General features: G+C 36.3%; 1 protein-coding gene across 1 annotated transcript in view; it reads left to right on the top strand.

Annotated features, from left to right (window-relative positions):
* Tenm1 (teneurin transmembrane protein 1) overlaps positions 1-27,061 on the top strand; it is a 1,125,448-nt gene that overhangs the window by 1,018,417 nt on the left and 79,970 nt on the right. Inside the window, exon 24 of the mRNA XM_060375702.1 lies at positions 25,686-25,840. Coding sequence (XP_060231685.1) covers positions 25,686-25,840 — 155 coding nt within the window. The remainder of the gene's footprint in view (positions 1-25,685; positions 25,841-27,061) is intronic.

Raw genomic sequence — 27,061 nt, 5'->3', positions numbered from 1 at the left:
AATTACAGGTTAGAGAGCCTGGATTTTCTTGAACTATCCATATAATGTCCATGTTTTTCTTGAATGGCTGTACAAGTCACTAATTCCCTTACCATGGTTCCCTTTTCCTCAATGCTGAAACAGACTTAATAGTGCCTGCCATTAACTATTTTTGAGACAGCATGGATTTTAATACAGGGTCCTAAAATTTCACAGATGTAAGATGAAGGTCTCAGGACAGTCTTTCAGATTCTAATGGATTACAATAAACATAGCTATAGCATGCTGATTGTCAACTCTGTGTTATCTAATCTAGAAGATATTTTCCACACACTATCTCTGACCTTCAAAGCAATTTGCTTGTTTGTATAATTACCATTGTGCAGAATGATTCCCATTGTACAAAAGGAAACAGAAACTCAACTAGCATAAGAGATTTATCCAGTATCACATGGTATACAGGTAACAACTAGAACAGAAACTAAATTAGCATCATTCCAAAATATCTAATATGAAAAAGACAAAATCATAGAATAGAACTATCCCATACTCTACACCTTTCCACTAAAATTCAGGATATCTGGAGAGGATTCAAATTTCGGAAACTACCTTGAAATCTAATAACAAGTATTCACAGAAAAATACCATTATTTAAAAAAACAAAGGGTCTGCAATCAAGTTTCCTTTTCCTATTACATTTTCTCTGATTTTTTTCCAAACTAAGTGTGTACAGATGGTGCACCACTGAGCAATTATGTAGTCTGTAAATGTAATTATTCAAATACATCTTCAGAAAACCTTGTCACTTCTCTTTGGAAGATTCTGCAACTAGGCACTTCACCAAATTTTCCTTAATTTTCCTTAAGGGACCAATGCAGGAAAACTTCATTGTATTAAATCTGCAGTAGAAACTACAGATTTTGTTAGAAGGAAAAATGGAAGCATCCACAAATAGAATTTCATATGATAGTCCCTGGATTCTTCTCCTGAAAAGAAGCCTTTATTTATTCTAACTTTATATACTTTGATTTGAATCCCAATAAAAAGAAACATTTGCCAATTTACTCATCAATACTTCAATGTAATAGGGCAAGAAAAAAAGATTTAGCAAAGAGATTGAGGGAGAACTATTCCCTAGCATTGTATATGAATTCGAATTGACTTTGAAAGATGCTTTTAAAACATGCGTGAATGATGTCGTTGAAACTTAGGTGACATTTATTATTTTTATGGCAACTTTCATTAATTCTACAGAGAGCTCAGACTAATGAGTCATGTAATAGATGACCAAGTACTTAAGCAGAATGTGAAATGGTACAAGGTGGGGTTATAAAATAAAATTTGTGACAAGCTGAATGCACTTATGTTTTTCTAAATAGATACTAGGGGTGAAAGATTGACAAGACTGAATAAAATTAATCAGTGATTTAATATGCTTTTTTAGACCTCACCACAGATTATATGTCTATTTTCAAGAGTGTCTTTAAATAAATTGACCTCAGAAGTCAGCAGGGCTTAGGCAATATCCAGCTGAGTGCCAACAATTTTTCCATGGAAAAAAAATAATTCTTAAGTCTTTGCACCTTGTAGCCCATGGCAGTTCAGTATCCAAGTGGGTTCCATTGTAATAGGAACAGGGACTGTCTCTGACATGAACTGATTGGCCTGCTCTTTAATTACCTCCCTCTAAGGGGGAAGCAGCATTACCAGACCACAGAAGAAGACAATGCAGCCACTCCTGATAAGACCTAATTGACTAGGATCAGAAGGAAAGAAAAGAAGACCTTCCCTATCAGTGGACTTGGGGAGGGGCATGCATGCAGAGGGTGGAGGAAGGAAGGGATTGGGACAGGAGGAGGGAAGGAACCACAGGGGGATACAAAGTGAATAAAGTATAATTAATAAAGAAAAAAATAACTCAGGAAACTGAAAAAAAAGCAACTTTAGGTACGCATGGCACAATACATGATTCATTTTAACTTTATAGGAAATTCTGGAGTCTGGATAATATAAAATGTAGAGACAGTCATTTTCATCCCTTCCCAAGTCTAGCTGAGGTACATTCCTGATTTTTACACTTTTTTCAGGTATCTGCATACTATTCCCAAAAGCTGTGTTTGTGATTAATGAAAAGGTGATTGGTTGATATCAGTAGTGTCTATAAGGAAGAGAGCGGAATAAAGAGACAGGAAATTCTTTTGGCTCTCCAGTGCAGTGAGGGCAGTAAAGATTTTCCTAAACTCCTTTAGTATATTATGTGATTTTTTGGTGCTAACCATTTGCAGATATAAGAAGGATATGCCTGAATAAAGTTACACATAACACACAGCATTAATAAAGCAAATGCTATCTTTAAGACTCCATTAAATAATCAATATTTTATAATAAAAATCAAATCAAGAAAATGGCAAAAGCAAAGGAGTAAGGAGTTATATATGATCTTATCTATATCCAAAATATTTGAAACAAGAAGTGATGTGATCATTTGCTGTATGCATTTTGGGTAATTTGAGTAACAGACAAATTGATTGCACAGGAGTAATACTGCGGTAGTAAATCTATTATGAGCGCCAATTATAAGGTAGAGGTACCTATTGAAAAAGACAGAGAAAGATCCTTGAAAGCAATCAAAGTTGAACCAAGAAAACATGACATCCTGGAATTCACAGGCATTTTTCTTTCTTTTTCATTAATTAATTGATTAATTTTTGTTACATCCCAGTAGGACGTCCCCTCCCTTCTTTCCTCCAAGTCCCTCCCTCTCACCTCTCCAGTTCTCCCCCTATGCCCCTTCTCTTTCTTCTCAGAGAGCAGGATACCTCCCATGGATAGTAACCCTCCTTAACATATCAAGTAAGACTTCTAATATCTTCTTTCATTGAGGCTAGACACTGCAGCCCAGTTAGGGGGAAAAGATCCAAAGGCAGGCAACATAGTCAGATACAGCTCCTGCTCCTGCTGTTAGGAGTTCCACATGAGGACCAAGCAGCACAATTGTTACATATGTGTATGTAGCCTAGATCCCATATGATGCTCTCTGGTTGGTAGTTCAGTCTCTGAGTCTCTATGGGTTCAGGTTAGTTGGATTTGTAGGATTTCTTATAGTGTTCTTGACCTCTGGATCTTTCAATCATTTCTTCCCCTCTTCCATGAGATTCCCTGAGCCCTGCCTAATATTTGGCTTTGGGTCTGCATCTGTTTCTATCAGATAATGGATGAAGTCATTCAGATGACTGTTATCCTAACCTCTGAAAGTACAGCAGAACATTAATAATGTCAGGTGTGGGCTCTATCTCATGGCATGTGACTCAAATTGAGCCAGCCATTGGTTGGACTGATTAAAGGTTTTGTTTGGGGATAGGTTAGTTGGTGCCCCCTTTCCACACTTTGGTTTGGAAGTCCCCTTTGGTTATAGAAGGTGGCTCCATATCCCTTGCTGATGGGAGTCTCAGCTGGCATCACCACCCCGTAGACTCCCAGGAGCCTCCCATGTCCCACAAATGCCACCACACACCGATTTTCTTTCTCTATCCCAGCCCTCCCCACCCTTTCCACATCCTTACTCCCCATATTTCTCCTCACCCCTTCTCCTATCCAGTTCCCTCCCTCCATCTACTTCATATGTCTATTTTATTTCTCCTTCTGAGTGAGATTTAAGCATCTCCCTTTGGGACCTCCTTGTTACTTAGCTTCTTTGGGTCTGTGGATTATAGCATGGTTATCCTTTACTTTATGGTTAACATGAACTTACAAGTGAGTATATACCATTTGTGTCTTTCTGATTCTGGGTTATCTCACTCAGGATGATAGTTTCTAGTTCCAACCATGCATGAAACCATGCAAATTTCATGATTTCCTTGTTTTTGATTGCTGAGTAGTATTCCATTGTGTAAATATACCACAATTTCTTTATCCATTCTTCAGTTGAGGGACATCTGTGTTGTTTCCAGATGAAGGCTACTATGAATAAAGCTACTATGAACATGTTTGAGCAAATATCCTTGTTGTATACTTGTACATCTTTTGGATATATGCTTAGGAGTGGTATAGCTGGATCTTGAGGAAGCACTGTTCCTACTTGTCTGAGAAAGTGCCAGATTGATTTCCAAAGAGATTATACAAGTTTACATTCCCACCAGCAATGGAGGAGTGTTGCCCTTTCTCCACATCCTGGCCAGCATGTACTGTCACATATCTATTATCAATAGCCCATTGATAGCCACTGAGTTAAGCAGTTGTTGGCGATGCCAACTGCCACAGGTGGAAAAGTACAAAAGACAGGATACAAATGACAAACTAATGTCTGGAGGAAATGGGACTGGAGTGGGCCTTGAATAAGAGCGAGAACAACAAGACAAGTATTTACATAAACTCACAGAGATCATGACAGTAAGCACAAGACCTGCATAATTTTAAACCTCACAAAATCCTAGTGAAAGAGAAGTAGATGAAAAATATCATGGCTAATAAAGAAGCTATTTGCTTGCAATCTATTAGAGAGGAAAAAAATCAGTTTTCTCTCATGGTGTACAGCTGGGGATATCAACCACACTCCAGGACATGCCTTATGCCTGAGAGAAGCTGACCACTACAAGTGGGACTCCATAGGGGATTTCTGTGGGCTTTTTATTTCATTTTGTACGTTTTAGGTAGTTTTTGTCTTATTTTTTTTTTTTAATTTGCTCTCATTTTTGTTTTCGTTATGTGTGAGAAAGAACATAAATTTGGGTGTGTGAGAATGTGAGAAAGATGAGGAAGGAGTTGGGAAAGAGGAAAGAATATGATCAAAATAAATTGTATAAAAATATTTGTTAAAATGCAGCCAGTGCTATTGAGACCTGATAGACTAGAATCAGAGAGAAGGGGAGGAGGACCTCCTCTATCAGTGGACTGAGGGAGAGATATAGAAGGAGATGGGTGAGAAAGGGTGGAATAAGGAGGAGACAAGGGAGGGGACTACAGCTGTGATACAAAGTGAGTAAACTCTAATTAATAAAAAATAAATAAATTTTAAAAAATAAAATATTTGTTAAAACAAATGGGAAAAGGAAGGAAAACAAAGACATAGTCCTAAAATCAGGGAATTAGTATGAGGCATTAGGCTAAGTAGGAAAAATTTGAGAGGATCACTTAGATCAAATATACTTTGTGAGTAATATCAACAGCCAGCAACTTGTGGCCAAATTCCCAGCTAGATTGCAAGGCACTTTCCATGCATTTTTTTTAAATCCAAAAGCTTTGTGTTAGGAAGGAGCTTATGAAAAATATGTTTGATAGTCTTAAACTTAAGGCAAAATACTTTTTTTAACCCCTCAATAATACTGATATTTTTAACAGCATGATGTTCTTCAATGTAGTTATTAGTTAAAAAAAACTAGAGATCTAATAATTCAATAGTAATTTGATAATATGTGGTACATATGAAGAAATGTCATTCAGCCCGTAAAAGGGGAAGAAATACATTGTATTTATGGAAATTTATTTCATAAACCAAGTTCTTAGTGTCTTAAAACTAGTTGTAACTACCACAAACCACATCCAGTACCTATTATCCAACCAGAATGACAGTCTAACCAGTTTGTGTACAAACTTTCTTTAATGTATCTGCTTATGATGATCAAAAGACAAGAACCTTGTATTGTGTGAGTAGCTGTAATTTGAAGAGTTTTCTGATTTTGTGTTATAATTCAAAAGCGATAAGCTGTTGGAAAGGGAAAAAAAATCAGACAGCAAGAATAGGCATGACTTGGCTAAATGCCTTTATTTTGTGTGTGTGTATGTCATCTGTGATTGAGCTCTCTATTAAGTGTGTTCATCTTTTATAAAGCCATACAATCTTTAGTAAATGATCTCTTCCATATTTATTTTAACTACCATGAACTTATCAGATTCTAAGAAACACTGTAACATTTTAAGGATCAAATATACCTATGAAAATCTTGGTTCTAGAATAAAACCAAACTATATACAAACCCCAGATCCTTTCACTCTTGGGAAAGTTGTTTAACTTTCCTGAGCTACAGATTTCGCATCCTCAAAGTGAGGACAGTAACAGTGTCTACACAATTGAATTGTTTGATTAAGTTCATAAACTACATAATAAAATATGTAGAATGATCTGTGTACACAGGAATTAGTACCTATGGTTCTGATCAAGGTTACTGTTTTGTTACTAATAATGATTAAAATAGTTAGCTGCACACTGGATAAGTGACATTGGAAAGAGGTATGCTCTGTACCCTAAGAACGGATGGTGCCACAAGAGCAACAGCAGTCAAAACATTTTAGGATACAGCTATTGTGTGTTATTTGAATAAGTTCTGATTCTGGTTTGTGTTAAGTAATACCCCACAAATCACGTGTAACCAAAATAAATTCATTTTATTCACCATAAAATTTATTCTGCAAGAATTCTGTTCAGCTGTGAACTTAGTATTCAGAGAAGGAAACTGTCTGGGACAGAAAAACATTGATTCATCATTAAAAACTTTATGGGATCAACAGATCATCTGGAGGTATCTCCATCCCTGACCTTAAGCTGTGCTACAGAGCAATAGTAATAAAAACCTCATGGTATTGCCATAGAAACAGAAAGGAGGATCAATGGAACCGAACAGAAGAACCAGAAATAAACCCACACACCTATGAATACTTGATTTTTGACAAAGAAGCCAAAACCATTCAATGGAAAAAAGACAGCATCATCAACAAATGGTGCTGGTCCAACTGGATGTCTACATGCAGAAAAAGGAAAATAGATCCATATTTATCACTCTGCACAAAACTAAAGTCAAAGTAGATCAAGGACCTCAACATAAAACCAGACATTCTAAATCAGTTGGAAAAAAAGTGGGGAACAGCCTAGAACTCATTGGCACAGGAGACAACTTCCTGAGCAGAACACCAACAGCACAGGCTCTAAGAGCAACAATCAATAAATGGGACCTCATGAAACTTAAAAGATTCTATAAAGCAAAAGACACTGTTGTCAGAACAAAATGACAGCCTACAAACTGGGAAAGGATCTTCATCCACCCTATATCTAACAGAGGGCTGATATCCAGCATATAAAAAGAACTAAAGAAGTTAAAAAGCAATAAATCAAGCATTCCAATTAAAAAATGGGGTACGGCACTAAACAGAGAATTGTCAAGAGAGGAATATCAAATGGCAGAGAAATACATAAAGAGATGCTCAACATCCTTAGCCATCAGAGAGATGCAAATCAAAACGACCCTGAGATTTCACCTTACACCCATCAAAATGGCTAAAATAAAAACTCAAATGACAACACATGCTGGGGAGGTTGTGGGGAAAGGAAAACCCTCCTCGATTGCTGTTGGGAATGTAAACTGGTACAACCACTTTGGAAATCAATCTGGTGCTTTCTCAGACAATCAGGAATAGTGTTTCCTCAAGATCCAGCTATACCACTGGTAGGCATATATCCAGAAAAATGCCCAAGTACACAACAAGGACATTTGTTCAACCATGTTTGTACAGCTTTATTTGTAATAGCCAGAACCTGGAAACAACCCAGATGTCCATCAACTGAGGATTGGATACAGAAATTGTGGTATTGTTACACAATGGAATACTACTCAGCAATCAAAAAGGAGGAAATTATGAAATTTGCAGGCAAATGGTGGGATCTAGAAAAGATCATCCTGAGTGAGGTATCCCAGAAGGAGAAAGACAAACATGGTATATACTCACTTATAGAGACCTATAAGATAGGATAAACAACTGAAATCTTTACACCTAAAAAAGATAAACAAGAAAGAGAACCTGAGTAAGATGATCAACCCTCACTTAGAAAAACAAATGATATGGACATTGGATGTAGGAGAAAACAAGAAACAGGACAGGAGCTTACCACAGAAGGCCTCTGAAAGACTCTACCTAGCAGTGTATCAAAGCAGATACTGAGACTCATAACTAAACTTTCCGCGGAGTGCAGGGAATCATATGAAAAAAGGGGGAGTTGTGACCTGGAGAGGACAGGAGCTCCACAAGGACCAAATATATCTGGGCACAGGGGTCTTTTATGAGATTGTCTCTCCAAACAAGGACCGTGTATGGATATAACCTAGAACCTTGGCTTGGATGTAGCCCATGTTAGCTCAGTATCCAAGTGGGTACCCTAGTAAGGGAAACAAAGTATTTCTGACATGAACCCAATGGCAGGCTCTTTGACCCCCTCCCTCCCTCCCGCACGCACACACACACACACACACACACACACACACACACATACACAAGGGAAGAGCAGCCCTGATAGGCCACAGAGGAGGACTTTGCAGCCAGGCCTGAAGATACCTGATAAACCAGGGTCAGATTAAAGGGAAGAAGGTCCTCCCTTATCAGTGGACTGGGAAAGGGGCAGGGAGGAGATGAGGGAGTGAGAGTGGGATTGGAAGGGAATGAAGGAGCAGGATACAGCTGGGATACAAATTTAATAAATTATAACTAATAGTAAGAAATTACATTAAAAGTTTGGTTTAGACAATGAAATATAAATAAAGACAAAACATACTAACTAAATAAAATACTTATGGGAACTCTGAGGACATAGAATATATGATATGTTTAGATAGACAAGATCACCTGAAGACAGCAGGTAGGATCTACTCAAGGCAACAATGTAAAGCACAATGCTAGATATATGGTAGAATAGCAGGAAAGTTGGGAAAAGTATGAGAATAACAATGAAATATTATCATTCATTGGTATCCATGGAAGATGTTCAAATCTCTTATATAAAATGAATAGTTTGTTCATTTTATATAATTTGGTTGTAATTGATGCACATTCTCTCTTATCTTTTAAATCATCTTTGGATTACTTATAATATCTAATACTATGCAAATACTATGTAAATGGTAGTTATGTTGTATTGTTTAATGAATGATAACAAGAAAATCTTAAGCACATTCAGTGCAAATGCAATTTCTTTTTAATATTTTCGATCTATGGTTGGTTGCATCCAAGGGTGTAGAATACAGAGGGCTAACTGTATTTCATCTACACAATATTGTCAAAATCATAACTTACATTCCTCTTTGTTTAAAAACGGGAAGCTTAGAACTATGATTAGTCTTTTTTTCTAATTTTATTTTTCTTATTAGTTACATTTTGTTAACTCTGTGTCCCAGCTGTATCCCGCTCCCTCATTCCCTCCCCAACCCCACACTCCCTCCCTGGTCTCCTCCCTGGCCCTTTCCAAGTCCACTGATAGGGGAGGACCTCCTCCACTTTCATTTGACCCTATTTTATCAGGTATCTTCAGGGCTGGCTGCAAAGTCCTCCTCTGTGGCCTAACAGGACTGCTCCTCCCCGGGGGGGGGGAGGTCAAAGAGCCTGCCCTTGAGATCCTGTTAGAAATAGTCCTTTTTCCCCTTACTTTGGGAAACTACTTGGTTACTGAGCTACCAAGGGACACATCCGAGCAGAAGTTCTAGGTTATATCCATAGATGGTCCTTGGTTGAGTGTCAGTCTCAGAAAAGACCCTGTGCCCAGATATATTTGGTCCTTGTAGAGCTCCTATCCTTTCCATATCATACTAACTCCCCTTCTTTCATATGATTCCCTGCACTCTGCTGAGGGTTTGGTTATGAGTCTTAGTGTCTGCTTTGAAACACTGCTAGGTAGAGTCTTTCAGATGCCTTCTGTGGTAGACTCCTGTCATACATTCAAAGCACATCCCATCTGTCTTTCTACATGAGGATTGATCATCTTCGCCCGAGTCTGCTTTCTTGATTTTCTTCTTTAGGTGTGTAGATTTCATTATGTTTATCGTATTTGTAGGTCTATATAAGTGAGTATGTACCATGTTTGTCTTTCTCCTTCTGGGATACTTCACACAGAATGATCTTTTCTAGATCCCACCATTTGCCTGCAAATTTCATAATTTCCTCCTTTTTGATTGCTGAGTAGTATTCCATTGTGTAACAATACCACAATTTCTGTATCCAATCCTCAGTTGATGGACATCTGGGTTGTTTCCAGGTTCTGGCTATTACAAATAAAGCTGTACAAACATGGTTGAACAAATGTCCTTGTTGTGTACTTGAGCAAATTTTGGGTATATACCTAGGAGTGGTATAGCTGGGTCTTGAGGTAGCACTACTCCTAATTGTCTGAGAAAGCACCAGAATGACTTCCAACGTGGTTGTACCAGTTTACATTCCCACCAGCAATGGAGGAGGGTTCCCCTTTCTCCACAACCTCTCCAACCTCAATGTTGTCACTTGAGTTTTTCATCTTGGCCTTTCTGATGGGTGTAAGGTGAAATCTCAGGGTCCTTTTCATTTGCATTTCCCTAATGGCTAATGAGGTTGAGCATTTCTTTAAGTGTTTCTCTGCCATTTGATGTTCCTCTCTCGAGAATTCTCTGTTTAGCTCTGTTCCCCATTTTTTAATTGGATTACTTGGTTTGTTGCTTTTCTGCTTCTTTAGTTCTTTATATATACTGGATATTAGCCCTCTTTCAGATAAAGGTTTGGTGAAGAATTTTTCCCAATCTGTAGGCAGTCGCTGTCATTTTGTTTTGATAACAGTGTCTTTTGCTTTACAGAATCTTTTAAGTTTCATGAGGTCCCATTTATTGATTGTTGCTCTTAGAGCCTGTGCTGTTGGTGTTCTGTTCAGGAAGTTGTCTCCTGTGCCAATGAGTTCTAGGCTGTTCCCCACTTTTTTTTCCAACTGATTTAGAATATCTGGTTTTATGTTGAGGTCCTTGATCCACTTTGACTTTAGTTTTGTGCAGAGTGATAAATATGGATCTATTTTCCTTTTTCTGCATGTAGACATCCAGTTGGACCAGCACCATTTGTTGATGATGCTGTCTTTTTTCCATTGAATGGTTTTGGCTTCTTTGTCAAAAATCAAGTATTCATAGGTGTGTGGGTTTATTTCTGGGTCTTCTGTTCGGTTCCATTGATCCTCCTTTCTGTTTCTATGGCAATACCATGCAGTTTTTATTACTGTTGCCCTGTAGTACAGCTTGAGATCGGGAATGGAGATACCTCCAGATGATCTGTTATTGTACAGGATCGTTTTGAAGGTTTTGGGTTTTTTGTTTCTCCATATAAAGCTGAGAATCTTTTTTTCAATGTCTGTATGATTAGTCTTTTTATTTAAGATCACTTATCCAAACTAATTTTACTTCTCACAGCCCTTTGGTGTCATATATTTCCTGTCTGTCCACTTAAGAATCACCTCAACTGATCCCAAAGAAATCTCCCTGGCCAAAAACTAAAATAATGACAGAGATCACGCTCTAACAGGCTGCAAATCATTTAAATCATATTTTGAGTGGTGTATTATGGTAACCTATAAATAACTAATTGCATAAAATTGCTTTAGTAGTTTCTAGATGGCAGCTTTAATTAAAAGCACCAGAGACATTTAGAAGTTTAGAAATGGATGGCATGTAATTTGCCCTTTTACCAACCATAAAATGGTAATTAAGGGATTTGATTCACTTCTTCCTATTAAAAGTTTTATGAGAATAGCAAGTTCTTTCTAAATACAGTTTCTTTTCAGCAGAAGGTAGTAAGTCTGCTTTATCAGTCTTCTTGAGCAGGGTAAAATGTTTTAATGTACAAATTCTTCAGAAGCTAATTAGGACATTTCATTCTATGTAAAATGTTTGTTTTTAAGACTCTAAAACATGAAAAAATATTATACTTAAAATTTTCATCATAGCTCCATATTCTTCCAAGATCAGTACAAGATGACCCAGTAATTCCACATTTGCCTAATGTGTGAGGTTGAGCATGAAATCAAATAAATGGAATTGCCATTTTCTTATGAGTCTAGTATGGGTTGGAGATTTCTGGAGAAATCTTCTGTTTATACCACACTGACATTCCAGGAAATCTTAAATATTAATTTGACACCAGAGAAACAATCATAAGATGTTTTTAGCTTGATTAATTCTCTAGAAATACTAAGTAAATAAATAGGTATACAGAATAAAACTCCAACAACATAAAGTAAAACAAGATTTGTGACTTTAACATTATTATTGGCTAACATTATTATTGGCTAAATCACATCTGAATGTAGAGTCATTATGTTTATTTGTATTTTTTAGTTTAACATTTGATTGCATTTTTTTGCCATTCCATTACAGATGGCACATTCAAGAAAGGCAGCTGCCGTTTTGGTTTTAGTCAAAGAAAAGTGGGTTTTTACAAATTATTTATGCAGGAAGGCAAGCAACAAACTGGTAACATGAAGAATGTTTTAAATGTCTCCTCTTCTATTTTTCTCTCAATGCCTTCCTCAGTGCATCAGCTTGTTTCCCTTGGACATATCTAACTTTTTTCTTCCTTCACCCAAATCAGAATCATATAACCATGCAATAGTATACTAAAGGACAATGGCACAATGAGCAAAGTATTTTTCTCACTGATATTTTTTAGAATATCTAGCAAATGGTGATAGGGAAAATAAAACAGACCTACTATTTATAATATTTATCATTTTAAATGTTTCTACAGAATTTGAATGCCCCCTTACTGTCTATATTCAAAGACAGATTATTGCCCCAACTCCCCCCATACATAACCCATCTCTGAGGGATAATGAAAAAGCAAAATAACATCCAGTGAAAAGTTCAAGACACAAACAAAATTGAGCTTATGCTGCTAAATCTGCAAAGGTACAAGAGCAGTGTGTACCTTTGGTGAGAAAAGTTTGAAAAGAAGCATGTCTAAATATCTATGATCATTGTTGTATAAGGAATTTTAACTGATTTTGATTTTACTTTCTTTGAGTTTCTGAATATGGATGGAAATATAACACATTTTTCTTGTATGTACAGAACTTTGGAGTCAAGCTACAACACGACAAAATAATGAATTTTACTATTTTTATAAGTGAACAAAACACAAAATATTGTATTTTAATTGCTTAAGTGCTTAGTTGTGAAGTAAAATGCAACTCTTGAGTATGCACATACCTACAGTATTTTAACACACACAAAAAAAATAATCATGCAGATTTTCTTTGTTGTCCTACATCCTGCTCTCTGAGGATGCAGGTCTTTGTTTTTATGGATGACAGATAGTGTGAAGGAATATCACACTATAAAAAGTTGACAATGTGTTATTCTCATCTGAACATTTGAAAGACACACGATAAATGTGTCACACCCAAGTCAAGGAAGAAATGTAAGTAAAAGACAGTGTAATCCCAGCAGCCTGATAGTAAAAATATCTTAATTGCATATTTTTAAAGAGTATTTTAAAGAACAATTTTAAATAATCTATAATTTCATCACCAATCTAGCTAAACTAGAACATGTTAGATTTAATTTGTTTGCAGTGCTTGAAAACTAAAAATGTATTGAGTGTCTTTTGCTTGAAAATTTGAACTGTAAAGAAAGATATGAAAAGAAACTTTCAGGCTTCTTTCCCATAAGTACAGCCTTCTAATGGTAAGCCATTTTAGCAAGTTATTGTGAGTCATCCACACTTGTACCTTTTTCCTTGAACAAAATAATGTACACTATTGTGATAAATAACATAATATTTACCATTTTAACTATTTTGCATGTACATTTCCCAAGTACAGTCACATTCATGTGCAACCGGTGCTGTTACCTATTACAAATGTGTATTTTGTGGTGTCACATATCAAACCCAAGGTCTCATAATGACAAACACAAACTCTGCTATGGGGTCCAATTACATTAAAAGAATCTTTTTATTGTTTGATGATTTAACAGATGCACATAAAGCATTTTGATCAAATTTGTTCCCTTATTCCTCCACCCATATAAATTGTGAATGCACAAAACAAATACTTCATGTATTTGTAGGTATATGAATATGTTAAAATGTATTTTAAAATGTATAGGAATGATACACACTAAATTCAGAATAGTGATACCTCTAAGGAAATAAGAAAAAAGGGTTAAAAACTGAAAAGGTGCTGATTTGGCTACATCCATGATATTTTCTATTTTTAGATGCAGGAACAAGATATTAACATGTGTTAAAGCTGAGTGCTAGTAGCATTGTACTCTGACTCATCTAACATTTGAAATGTCGTGTGGTTTTGAAACATTTTGAATTAGAAAATGAGTTGGAAAACAACTTGAAAATTTACACCTAGCAATTCCATTTCAAAAAGTAATTATTTTGTTTTATTTATTTATTTATTTACTTACTTACTTAATTATTACAATATATTCACTTTGTACCCCCCTCTTTTGTTTCTTTCCAGTCCCACCCACCTTCTCTCTTCTCCCCCTATGGCCTTTCCTTTGTCCCCTGATAAGGGAGGACCTCCTCCCCTTCTGTCTGACCCTAGCCTATCAGGTGTCATCAGTGCTGGCTGCATCATCTTCCTCTGTAGCCTGGCAGGGCTGCACCCCCCAAAAGAAGGTGATCAGAGATCTGGCCACTGACTTCATGTCAGAGACAGCCACTGCTCCCCTTACTAGGGAACCCACTTGGAAACTGAGCTTTTGTTTTGTTTTAAACAAGGCTTTTTTTTCAATAGAGACGGTAATCAAAATATTAAAATGTATCAGGGCACGGGGACCCTCTATGAGACTGTTTATCCAACCAAGGACCATGTATTGATATAACTTAGAACTCGTGCTCATATGTAGCCCATGGCAGCTCAGTATCCAAGTGGGTTCGGGGAACAGAAACTATTTCTGACATGAACACAAAGACTGGCTCCTTTACCTCCCCCTCACTGAGGGAGGAACAATCTTGCTAGGCCACAGAGGAGGACATGTCAGCCAGTCCTGAAGATACCTGATAAGCTAGGGTCAGATGGAAGGGGAGGAGGACCTCCCCTAGCAGTGGACTTGGAAAGAGGCAAGGAGGAGATGAGAGAGGGTGCTAAGGCTGGGATACAAAGTAAATAACCTGTGATTAATATAAAAAAATAAAAATTAAAAAATGTTTAACAACATATGAGACACAGGTAACAACACATGATAACCTATAAGAGCATTAGACTTGAAACAGGGCCTTTAGAACCCTGGTTACTTGCATTCATCTCTTATTTTATGAAGTAATTGGATGTAAGCCTCTCCTGTTATTTTCAGGCTCACCAGCACTTTTAGTATATTCCCATACTCAGAGTTCCCCAAAGGGTTAACTGTGAACTTCCTGAAAAAAGTTTCTGTGTAATGAGTCAACTTTATCATTACTCAAAGTCACTGTTCCCTTGGGAGTGCGTTTTGGCCAATTTACAGTTTCTCCCTGAAAATCACAGGATTAACCACTCAAATGTGAGGTTATCTTCAAGCCCCAAATATCAAAGACTAGATAGGAAACACCAATGTTATTTGCTCTATTTTTCTTCCAGTTTCATTTTCTAGCTATTCCATATGGTTTTGCAAAATCTTGTTAAAGTGTGTAATGGATTTGTGGGAAAGAAGGTGGGTAGGTGGCCCAATTTTACCAATATTTACTCAGGAAAAGAAGCTGGATTATAAGAGTAATTTCCCTAAGTGGTCAAAAATCATTTCTCATTTAGGAAGGCATCTCTAATTCAAGAAAATTAAAGCCATACTAGCAGATTGTCAAGTCTACTTTGTCCCTCCCCAAGCCAAAATCTGTCAGAATGGGTTTTGCCAACACTATTACCACTGTTTTCTATAGTCCTTTATCATCTTGAAAAAAGTAAAATCAGAACTGCTGAAAATCTATTGCCCTGGTCCTACCTTCGGACTTAGTCTCATAAGTTGCCTTCGAACTTTTCCCAAACTAGTAAAGTGGGGGTTATGACTAGGGAGAAGGGACTGAACAGGGGCTATGTTAGATGACACAAAATCTAAAGCTCATTAAGCAAGACTGAGTCTATGGGCTACATTTGAGCAGGGGTTTTAGGCTCTTTCCATGAATAGCCTTTGGTTGGGGTATCTGTCTCTGCAGGGCCCCAGGGCCCAGTTGTTTTGGCTGTGTTGGTCTTCTTGTGGAGCTCCTGTCCTCTTCAGGTCTTTCTATCTCCCCCCTTTCATAAAATTTCATGCACTCTGCCCAAAGTTCAGCTATAAGTCTCAACCTCTGCTTCAAAACCTCAATCAGTAGAGTCTTTCAGAGTTCCTCCGTGGTAGGCTCCTGTCCTGTTCCCTGTCTTCTCCTACTTCTGATGTCTAACACATTTGTCCCCTTCTGAATGAGGATTGGCCATCTTCCCTAGGGTTTTCCTTGTTGTAGTATGTTTATCCTATATTATATGTTTAATAACCACTTCTGAGTAAGTATATACCATGTGTGTCTTTCTGCTTCTAGGTTACCTCGCTCAAGATGATCTTTTCTAGTTCCCACCATTAGTCTGCAAATTTCATGATTTCCCTATTTTTAATAGCTGTAATCCACCATATAAACAAACAGAAGAAAAACACCACATGATCATTTCCTCAGATGCCAATAAAGTATTTGACAAATCCAACACCCATTCATGTTTAAAGTTTTGGAGAGATCAGGGATACTATGTCTAAACATAGTAAAGACAATATGCAGCATGCTTATAGCTAACATCAAACTAAATGGAGAGAAGCTTAAATCAATCCCACTGAAGTCAGGGACAAGGCAAGGCTGCCCACTGTCTCCATATATAGTCAACATATTACTTGAAGTCCTGTCTAGAGCAATAAGACAACTAAAGGTGATCAAGGGAATACAAATTGGAAAGGAAGAAGTCAATATCACTATTCACAGATGATATGATAATATACATGAGTGACCCTCAAAAGTCTAACTTCCTCTTAATGCTCTTAGAAAAAAGTTTCTCATCACAACCTTCCTAAACTCATTTTAGAGACATTCATGTGTAGTTTTGACCTCCTTGCATGCTTATTTTATACAAGTTTAGATGTGCACCAATGTGAACACATGAACATTTCATCTATAAATCAGCAGAATATCTTGAGCACTTATGCTCAGGTATCCTGAATTTGTTAAAATACAAAAATAAAACAGAAAATTACATTTTTATCCTCAAGAAGCTTATTTCATAAGCATATTGTGTTTGGAGGATTCACATTAAAAACACATAAATAAAATGATAGCTTCTGCAGTTTAGGAGACAGAAAGCTTGTGGTAAATTAAAGTTTGCAGAGAAAGCTTCAAGAAAGAGAAATGGCTTAATTTCTTCATCTCAAAATGATATTTAATATCTGTTACATGGAGTTATTATTGCTATTAAATGAGAATATATGTGCAAAAGTTTAGCACTGCACCTAGAAAAATAATACTCCCACAAAAGGAAATGATCATTGTATACTGGATATTCTGCATGTGTTTTCAGGGATGTTTACCCAGATTGTATCCTAAATTCATCAGGAATTCAATATACATCTTCAGATTTCAGGTTATGCCTATTTAAAAAGATACCACTTATGACCATAATCCCCCACTCCTGTGACATCCTGAATTTAGCCCAAATCAGTGCTTATACTAATGGTACTATATTTAATTGGTATATCTCCATAACCCTTATCAGTTTCTGAGCCCCTCAAAGGCAAGGTCATGTCTGTTTTTTCACCGTATATGCTTCCAGTACTTAGCACAATGCCTAACAGATAACAGATGTAAAGTAAATGGTGAACAAATTGGAAAAAGGAAAAACAGGTTCTTCAACAAGATTTTATAAAAATATTGGTTGGTGGAGAGAGGGGGAGCTGTTCCTTTACTTTGTTGCCTTGCTGAGGCTAAAGCTTTACAAGCTGAAAAGAAAACAAAATGTTCCAAACTGGACCTATCTGTCTCAAAACCAAAATTCCTGGTCAATAGTTTATTATTCCTTTTAATAACTATGAAGTACTTCAAAGAAGTTTCTCGTTCATCAAATATAGAGGATATATCAGTCAGTATACTATCAACTTGAATGTTTGTCAGTTTAAATGTTTATTTAAGTTCCTTGGGAATGACCTTTACTGCTTAGATCTTACGATAACTTTTTTATTAAACAGAATATCTAATTAAGTACCTCACACCATTCACTAGCCATGCAGTACTGAAATGAGTTTATTAGTCTCCACTATTGGAGAAATCTGATTGCATTGTTAACCACACAGAAAAAAACATCGCAGCTGTTCATTAAAGTCTGTCTCTTTCTAACTATTAGTGAACAGCTATGTAAAAATCCTCCAAATCCTGGAAGCTTTATTAGTAGCTACCTAGGAAGAGAATTAATGGGTTCATTGTGCAGATATACAGATGTGCAGAATCTTGTTTAGCCCTTTATGATCCCAGGAGGTAATTAAGAGGACAATAGTTAGATCAATTGAAGAAACAATGCTTTTGCCTAAAGACATGTTTGCATATGCACCATACATGTGATGCCAAATTTAACAGAATTTGGATGTACATGAACAAAGCTAAATAAATCTCTCTTTGACCAATAAATAAAACAAAAACAAAAAAAACCTTTAGGATCAACTGGTCAATGTTGGTTACACAGTTAAACTTTTACTATTGGAGGATAGGCACCATATTAAATTTAGGGTATTGCTTAGAAGTTGATTTTAACCATTTATCTCTGTCTCACAAAATAGCATATTGAAGGAGGAAAAATATTGAAGGAGTATTTCAGTTTTCTAGTTGATAGAGCTACAGATGGAGTGCAGTTTATAACTACTTTCTGTATTCTAAAAAAAAAAAAACTTTCATTTCTTCACAAAGAAATAATTAAGAATATGCAAGTAGTCTCAACAGCTATAATTTTTTAAAGATATTCAGAGATTTATTCTGCCAACATTTAAAATTGGCATTATACACAACCAAAACCTCTGATATTTTTGTTATCAAATTTAGGGTTTTTACCTGCTATTTTCAGGCTATTTGGCTCCACATCTAGATTCTCAGTGATTACATCAGCAAGCTCCTTTTCCTTCAGTATTGATCAGTAGCATCCTGTTTCCCAACATATGATAAATTTATTAGTAACTATCCAGGCTGTCTCAGCATTAGGCAGTTGTCTTCCTAAGAGTTATAGTATTTATTCATTGGAGGATAATAAGACAAGAGAGGAAGTCAAATAATTTTACCTGTAACATGCAGCCATTTCATACAGAGAGAAAAGAACCTGTGGTACAGATATTACATAATGTCCCACACTTTGCTCTAAGACATTGTGAAAAATTTCTTTTACAAGATGCACTATATTTATGAGCAGGTCCCTTCATTGAAGCTGCTTGTTGGGGCTTAATGCTGATGAATGGAGACAGCACTATTCACACTTCCAGGTTATGGTCTGTCAGTGTTTTCATTATGTGCACTAATTTACAGGGACTTATTTATTTTCTTGCAAATGTAAAAATGTACTATGAGCTAAACATGCTGTACGAGTATCTGAGCCCAATGTTTTCCTCAGTGGGAGTGGTTGAGTTTGAGGACTCAGGCTATTGTGTGTGTGTGTTGTTGTTCCCAATTCTATCTCCACCCACTTGGCATTACTGTCTGATCTTGTAGTAAGTGCAGAGACTCATATTGTCTTGTTTGGTTTAAGAATGAACACTCAATGGCAGGCTCTCTGGTCACCTCCCCCTGGGGGGTGGGGGTAGCCTTTCCAGACCACAGAGGAAGACAATGCAGCCAGTCCTGATGATACCTGATAGACTAGGGTCAGATAAAAGGGGAGCAGTTCCTTCCCTATCAGTGAACTAGGGGATGGGCATAGAGGGAGAGAGTCTGGGATTGGGAGGAGACAAGGAAGGGAGCAACAGCTGGAATACAAAGTGAATAAATAATAATAAACAAGAATAATCAAATAAAAGAAAGAGTGAATACTGGTTTACATTCCTGGAAGTTATTTTCTGAATAACTTAAATCTTTTCTTAGCCAAAGATTTGCAATATTGTATTATAAGTGCTAATGAAAACACTGTCAGCTAGCATATCAAAGGATGTGATTGTTAAAATAAATTATGCCTACAACATTGGACAGCAAGGTTTGGAAATCAGAGTACAACAATGTAAATATATGAAACTAAATTAAATCTGCAGATCCTGCTAGCCCCAGATGGCTTTATGTGATCTGAAATCACTAACTTTCACAGCTCTGAAGAATAAAGCTTAAAATATACTGGGTATGTGTCATGTCCTCCCACTAAGTCTAACAAGCACTAATATATCATACTGCAGCATCACTATCACAAGTTTCATTATGGGATAGAAAACAAAAATAATTCTCTTTGTCATGAATGAAACTTCTAATTTGAATTTTATCCCTTCCCAGTGAAAACTGAATATATCCTAATTTTCACAAGGGAAGAATTAATGAAACTGTTGTTTGGGAATTTGGGTTTGTGATTGTTGTTTGGTTGGATGACTGACTGATAAGCAAAAGAAAATATGCCTAGGTACATTTACAAAACAACTCTCAGGCAGATCCCTCAAAGACCATGGCCAGGCTTAAATGTGACCCAACCAAAGTTAATTAAGGAGTCCCCCACCCCCCCCCAAAAAAGGAGTATGTTTGCCTGTTGTACCTTGATAAAAAGAAGTTGGTTTACACATATATAAAAAGAGAATATTCTATAAAGTGTCAGCAAAATATGCTTTGAAGGCAATACAGGAATGAGCATTTAGTAAGCTCAGCCTTACTTCATCTGTGGAACTCAGCTGATGTGGACAGAGAGAAAAAGACAGCTACACAGCGGTCAGAGCTACACAGAACTTAAAAGTGGAAAAGAGATGTAAAGGTCAAGATTGTCCTCACTTTATTATTTCAAATTCTCTACCCTGATAGAGTTAAGCATGTGGGAGTCAAGAGACAAAACTGTCCTTCGTTGTTATTAACACATAAAGGTGTAAACGTCTCCTGCCATTAGAATCCGAAATATACTCCCGAAGACCTAAGTGTTAAAGGCTTAGTGTGTAGCTTGGCACTGCTGGGGTGTGGTAGAGACTGTAAGGCCTAGTGGAATGTCTTCCTATCACGGATGGTGTGGTCATGAAGGGACTAACAGGACATTGTCCCTTCCTCCTCTTTTTCCGCAGGTAGTCACAAAATAAGCTCTTCTACCACCATCAATGCCACTCTAAACTGACACTAGAGGCCCCAGATCAGGGGGGTGGCAACCAAACGTGATTTTCCTCTTCACAGGTTGATTTTCATAATACTTCTGTTGCCATAATGGAAAGCTGACAAACACATCTCCCTTACAACATTAGTTAGGGAACAATTATGTTTTCAGCATCAGTGGGGAAGCTACTCTAAATTTTAGAAAATCTTATTCTCTCTTCAACTTCTTAGTTAAGGGAACCCTTTGGTTTATTTTTAGCACTATTACTAAAATTTTTATTGTTTCTCCTAATCCCCATTTCAGTACACAAAGAATCATTGTCTTTTGACCATAATAGAGTCTAATATAGTGCCATTCAGTACCTACTTTGTATATGACTCATGATTTCGCACACCTCTTAGAAGTGCTCTCTCCAGGCTTAAGACTTACTCTCCTTTGTCTCCAGGCTTCAGGTTTGATCTTTTATTCAACCCTCTCATGACAGTGAAATCTTAAATTTTATATTTGGTGATTTTTAATATAGAGACCTTAGAAGGAGCTCTTAAATCAAAGGCCTAATGCAAGCCAGATTAAATTTTTAGCGGTAAAAAAATGATTTTGCCAGAACACATACAAAAATAAACAAACAAAAAAAAACAGACATACCCCTTGGATCATCATCAACCAGAATGCTCTTGGGAGGGCGGGTAGGGGAGGAATAAATGTTCCTATGCTATAATTGTGTGACCTGCAACAATTGTAAAAGTCTATTTATTGACTTCATTAAATCTACATATACTTATAAATATGATAAAAGGATTTGTTGACATAAACTGCTCTTATTTGCATATAGTGTTATCCTTGGAGGACTGACAAAAAAACATAAAAGGTTTTAAGAGGTTTTTAGGTAAAATTGAAATGAATTTTGCAATTTTTATAAATTTTAAGTATACTTTATTAGGAACATAGAGCTTGATCAGTTACATGTCTGAGCCAAATCTGAATATTAACCTCATGCCCATGCATTAGCTCATCTACAAGCTGTTTATTGGGATGGATTTTTTTTTTATGTTTTATAGTTATACTGAATGAACATATAGCTTTTCACATGTTATTAAATTTCTATATCTCTGGAATAATAACATCAGCCTTTTTTCCTGTATCTGCATGTATGTGCTTGTATTTGTATGCGTACATGTATGTGGGTAATACACCCACTCAGATAGGCATGGCTGGAAGCTAGACTTGACATTCAAATGTCTTTCTCAGTAATTTCTCCATCTTATATTTTGACAAAGAGACTTCCCTGAACTCGGAGGTCTACAATTTGGCCCTTTCCCTTTCCATCATCTGCCTGTTTCCAAACCCACAACACTGGGGTTACAGCCATACACAGAAGTTGATTTAGGTCTTTGGAGTACAAATTCAGATCCATGTGTGCTACAAAATATAAAGTTGGGGTGATGGGAAATGAAGAAACTGCAAACAAACATACAGGGAAACATATATTGGGTAGGATCATACACTCAGACAGAGATGCTCCAATAACAGCCCAGAAAATCAGCACATTTATTATATACAGCACAAACGAGGAGGCTGATTACCTAAATCGCTGAAGGGGAGGAGTGTCAGGTTGGAGTCATCTGAGAAGATAATACTTTCAAGGTAAGATAACATTCGTACTTGAACCAGGGGAAGACTCTGTCATTCCTGTGAACCTGAGCTGGGGATGGCTTTGCCGTTTTCATGGGTCTGAGGCATTAGGTTCCTTAATACAGCAGTGCTCATGTCAATAATATACACTGACTCAGGACTTCACCCACTCCCAACACCCATGCTTACATAGCAAACACTTTATCCCCTGAGCCATCTCCCCAGCCTCCATTTTGTTTGTTTAAAAAGGGAGTCTTACTAAGTTGCCCAGGATGACCTTGAAGTTGCAGTCATCCCGCCTCAGCATCTTGAATAACTGAGATTATGAGCTTGTGACACAAGGCTGAACTTACATTAGATTTACAGATTTTCTTTACATGAACATCTTCTTTAATTTTATTGTTGTTGTAACAAAAAAAAAAAAAACATGATAAAAAGCACCTTTAAAAAGAAAATTCATTTTGGTGTAAAGTCCTGGAGGTACATACTCCATTGTGGTGGGAAAGCAGGCAGGGAAGAAATGGTGACAGAAGTGTGAGGCTGGCTAGTCACATTGCATCTACACCCAGGAAGCAGAGAGTAAATAAGAAGTGGGACCAAGTTATTAAACCTCAAGGCCTCCCAGTAACTTACTTCCTCCAGTGATACTCTAGCTACTAAACATTTCAAAACTTTCTCAATTAGTATCACAAGCTGGGACCAGGTGTCACATAAACCTGTGGGAGATATTTTGTAGTCAAATCACAATGACTTTACATTTTGCCAGGCAAATAAATTTGTGTGTGTGTGTGTGTGTGTGTATTCATGCATGAATAGGTGTTGTGTTGTGTTAAAATATCATGTTGATTATTATAGAATTTTCCAACTTTTGCATATTCTTAGTAGATTTCACTGAGCCTGAATGTAAGGGAAATGGGAAAAAAGTAGTACGTGCATAATTTTTAAAGCAAAGTAGCTTCCTCCTTGTGTGAAATTTCATTTTTCACAAGCTTAGTTATATGTGAAAATATTCAATAAAAATATTAATAATAAGTTTTAAATTACATACTATTTAGAATGCCATAATAAAATCTCACACCATACTTCCTCACCCTTCTGTAACGTGAAACACTCAGAGTATCAATGCCATATTTACTACCCGCCCACTAATCACTTAACCATGTCAAGTTCTCACATCATCTATTATAATATCAGTGTTTGGGTTCAAGTAACCTGCATATAGTAGCCTAATGCACACATCACTCACCTTATTTAATCTCAATAGATAGGTATTTTTTCATCTTATACAGTCACAGGAATAAAGAAAGTGATGAGCTGTGGAGAAGGCTCAGTTGATAAAGTGCTTGCCTTGTAAACACAAGATCTGAATTTGATCCCCAGAACTCACATTTTAAAAGACACTCAAGATACACTTGTACACCCAGTGCAGGAAGACAGAGACTGCTTAATCCCTAATCTTGCTGGTCAGTCAGCCAAACCTGCCTGGCAAACTAAGCAATGAACATTCTTGTCTAAAACAATAAAGTAGATGGTGACTGAGGATAACACTCAAAAATGTGCATATGTACTGGGATACACATAAACATACAAACATACATAAAACTAAAGATAAGTGAACATAAGATAAGATAGTCTATAAGGGAAACTATTTTCATATCACTTATTATAGTATACTGTTGTATTATTTTATTCTGTTATTAGGTTATGATGTTTAATCTCTTACTGTGCCTAATTTATAAATTAAACTTCATCATATTATCACAGAAGTATATTAAATTTTGGATGTATATGAAAAAAACATTATATATATATTTATACGGTTCATTATTATCTATCATTTCAAACATCCATCATTGAATGTCCTCACAAGGGGTTTTACTATAATACCATGCAGGTATTTCAAAAACATTCTGAAAAATGCCAAAGAAAATGGGGGAGTTCGATGATTTTCTCATTTTTAAAATATTAACCTAGGCATACATTTGCTTATGCAGCCCAGTTTATCAAAGACTGGGTTATAAAGTTGAGCCCTGTCCAGCTTTATACTCCTGGGGAAAAGTTGGTGACCATAGATAAAGCAGATCACTTTTTCATATTTTTCCAAAGATAAAGTTAAAGCATGAAAATTGGGGGGCAAATACTTCAAACAAAATGAAATATAATTTATAATTAATACATTCATTATTAGAGGGCAAGTTTTCTATGTACTATTATGATATACATATCAAGAAAACAGGCTTGAATTAAAACTAAGCAAAAGCTACATTGACGTTTGACTGTCCCTCACATCCTGGCAGCACTATGTGGACTCAGTGGGGTTTTTTTTGTTTTGTTTTTGTTTTTGTTTTTGTTTTTGTTTTTAATACATAAAATTTGGAGGGAACATGGCAGAAGAATATAAGAGAACTTGGAGGGGAAGAAAAGGAGGAACTTGATCAAAATGTGTTGTATACATACATGGCATTTTAAAACAACAAATGAAAAATCAGAATCAATTTACTGACTTTTTTTTCTAGAAGCTTAGCCCTTCTCCACATAGAAGCATAACTTTCTTCTCTGCCTTTTTAATAGTTAATAAAGTCTAATTCATCAGAAGTATTACACATTCTCTTTGAACTAAATATAGGTTCTTGAAAATAATGCTAATCCTTTTCAAGTCAATTATTTCCTAATGCAACTGTGGAAATAAGCAGTGGCCAAAGCACCAACATCTTAAAAGAAATGTGACAGACACTACCTCTTCTGATTTTCCCTTTTTAATCTTTGTGTCTGCATGTAGGGGTAAGGAACTAGCAGGAGAGCACAGATGTAAAGGTGAATAGTACAAACCTATTAAACCCAGCTTTATCTCTATATGTTACTTTTTGTCATTTATTTTTCAAAACACTGCAAAAATTAGTATACATCACAACCACCATCTCCCATTTTTCCCCATCTGTGCTGAGCAAAATGAAATCTGTATGTTTTTATAATGCTTTTCCATTTCCATAACTGTTTTCAAGATACTGAACTTGGTGTAAATGTAGTTCACTAGATTATTAATGCTAATTTTCTTTTATTTCAACAGGTATCACAGTTGACAGGCATGGATTCATTTACTTTGTGGATGGGACTATGATCCGAAGAATTGATGAGAATGCTGTGATCACAACTGTAATTGGCTCAAACGGTCTCACTTCTACACAGCCACTGAGCTGTGACTCAGGAATGGACATCACTCAGGTAGGAACTGATGGTTTTCAAGCATTATCACCATTTGGCATGGTGGAAATGGATAACAATTTTCTCATGCAGAAATTACATAAAAAGGAAGCTTGGTGCATCTTCTTTAATGTCAGATAACAGAATCTTCTCTCTGTGTATGTTACTTTTTTTCCTTCTCAGAAAACTTTGGAGAAAATGTTGAGCTAGTATGGGAGTAATGTTAGAAAGAATATTGAAATAACAAAGCTTCCCAAATTTGAATCATTCAAAATTATATTTGTTCATTATTTCCTGAAATATACAACATTACTATTTTAATTTTTGTACTTTATTTATTTATATATTGGAGGAGTAGGGAGGTGGGATGTATATGGAAATCAAAGGACAGTTTGCAGAAATAAGTTCTCTCTTTCCACCATATGAGTGACAGCAATCGAATTTGGGTAACCAAACCTGGTAGCAAATGCTTTAATGCACTGATCTATTTTGCCAGAGCAATTTTATTCTTTTTCATACAGCAACAAATGGAATTTAGCAAAGTAGTGATGATCAAGGTCTTAAGATATCTATTTAATCAATATGTGATTGTGGCAGGTTATTCATGTGTATATATAAACAGCTAGTTCTGGGATGTTTTACTTTTTTTTTTTTTAAATAAAAGCAATTCCTTCCTCAGATTTGTTTTATAGCAAAACACTGTGAAACTGGTCTTGTGCTCAGGAGTACTTGAGCAAAAGAAATTGAACCCCATGGTTTTTCGTGTCCTTTTTTGAAAAGAAAGAAAGGATGAGAAAATGGACAGGTAGGAAGGAGGGAAGAACTGAGAGACATCAAAGAATGAGAATGAATATGATTAAAAATACACTGTACTAAATTCTCAAAGAATAAATAAAATATTTTAAAAGAACCTTTTTCACCAGGGAATAAAGAGGAGGACAACCAAGGTAGCATTCATCTAGACCCAAAGTTCTGATTTTAACACCATTCTACCAAATCAGTAAGTGAAATGGAGAGAGATACAACATACAGCATGATTCCAGCACTATTTAGGTACTTTTCTTAGTCTATAGACACAAAATTTTGATGGGAATAATAAGGTAAGTAGGTTAAACAATCCTTAAAGGATCTATGCTCTAACATTTTACAAACCTGTAGTTCTGATGATGTGGTGTTTTCAAAGTAATTAAACTAATATTGAGAATTTCAACATTGATTAATGCATCAAGGAAGATGGTTTCT

This window comes from Meriones unguiculatus, chromosome X, assembly GCF_030254825.1.
Source record: "Meriones unguiculatus strain TT.TT164.6M chromosome X, Bangor_MerUng_6.1, whole genome shotgun sequence".
NCBI classification, from domain to species: Eukaryota; Metazoa; Chordata; class Mammalia; order Rodentia; family Muridae; genus Meriones; species Meriones unguiculatus.
Note: the sequence above shows the minus strand (reverse complement) of the source record. Positions and strands in the feature narration are given on the sequence as shown.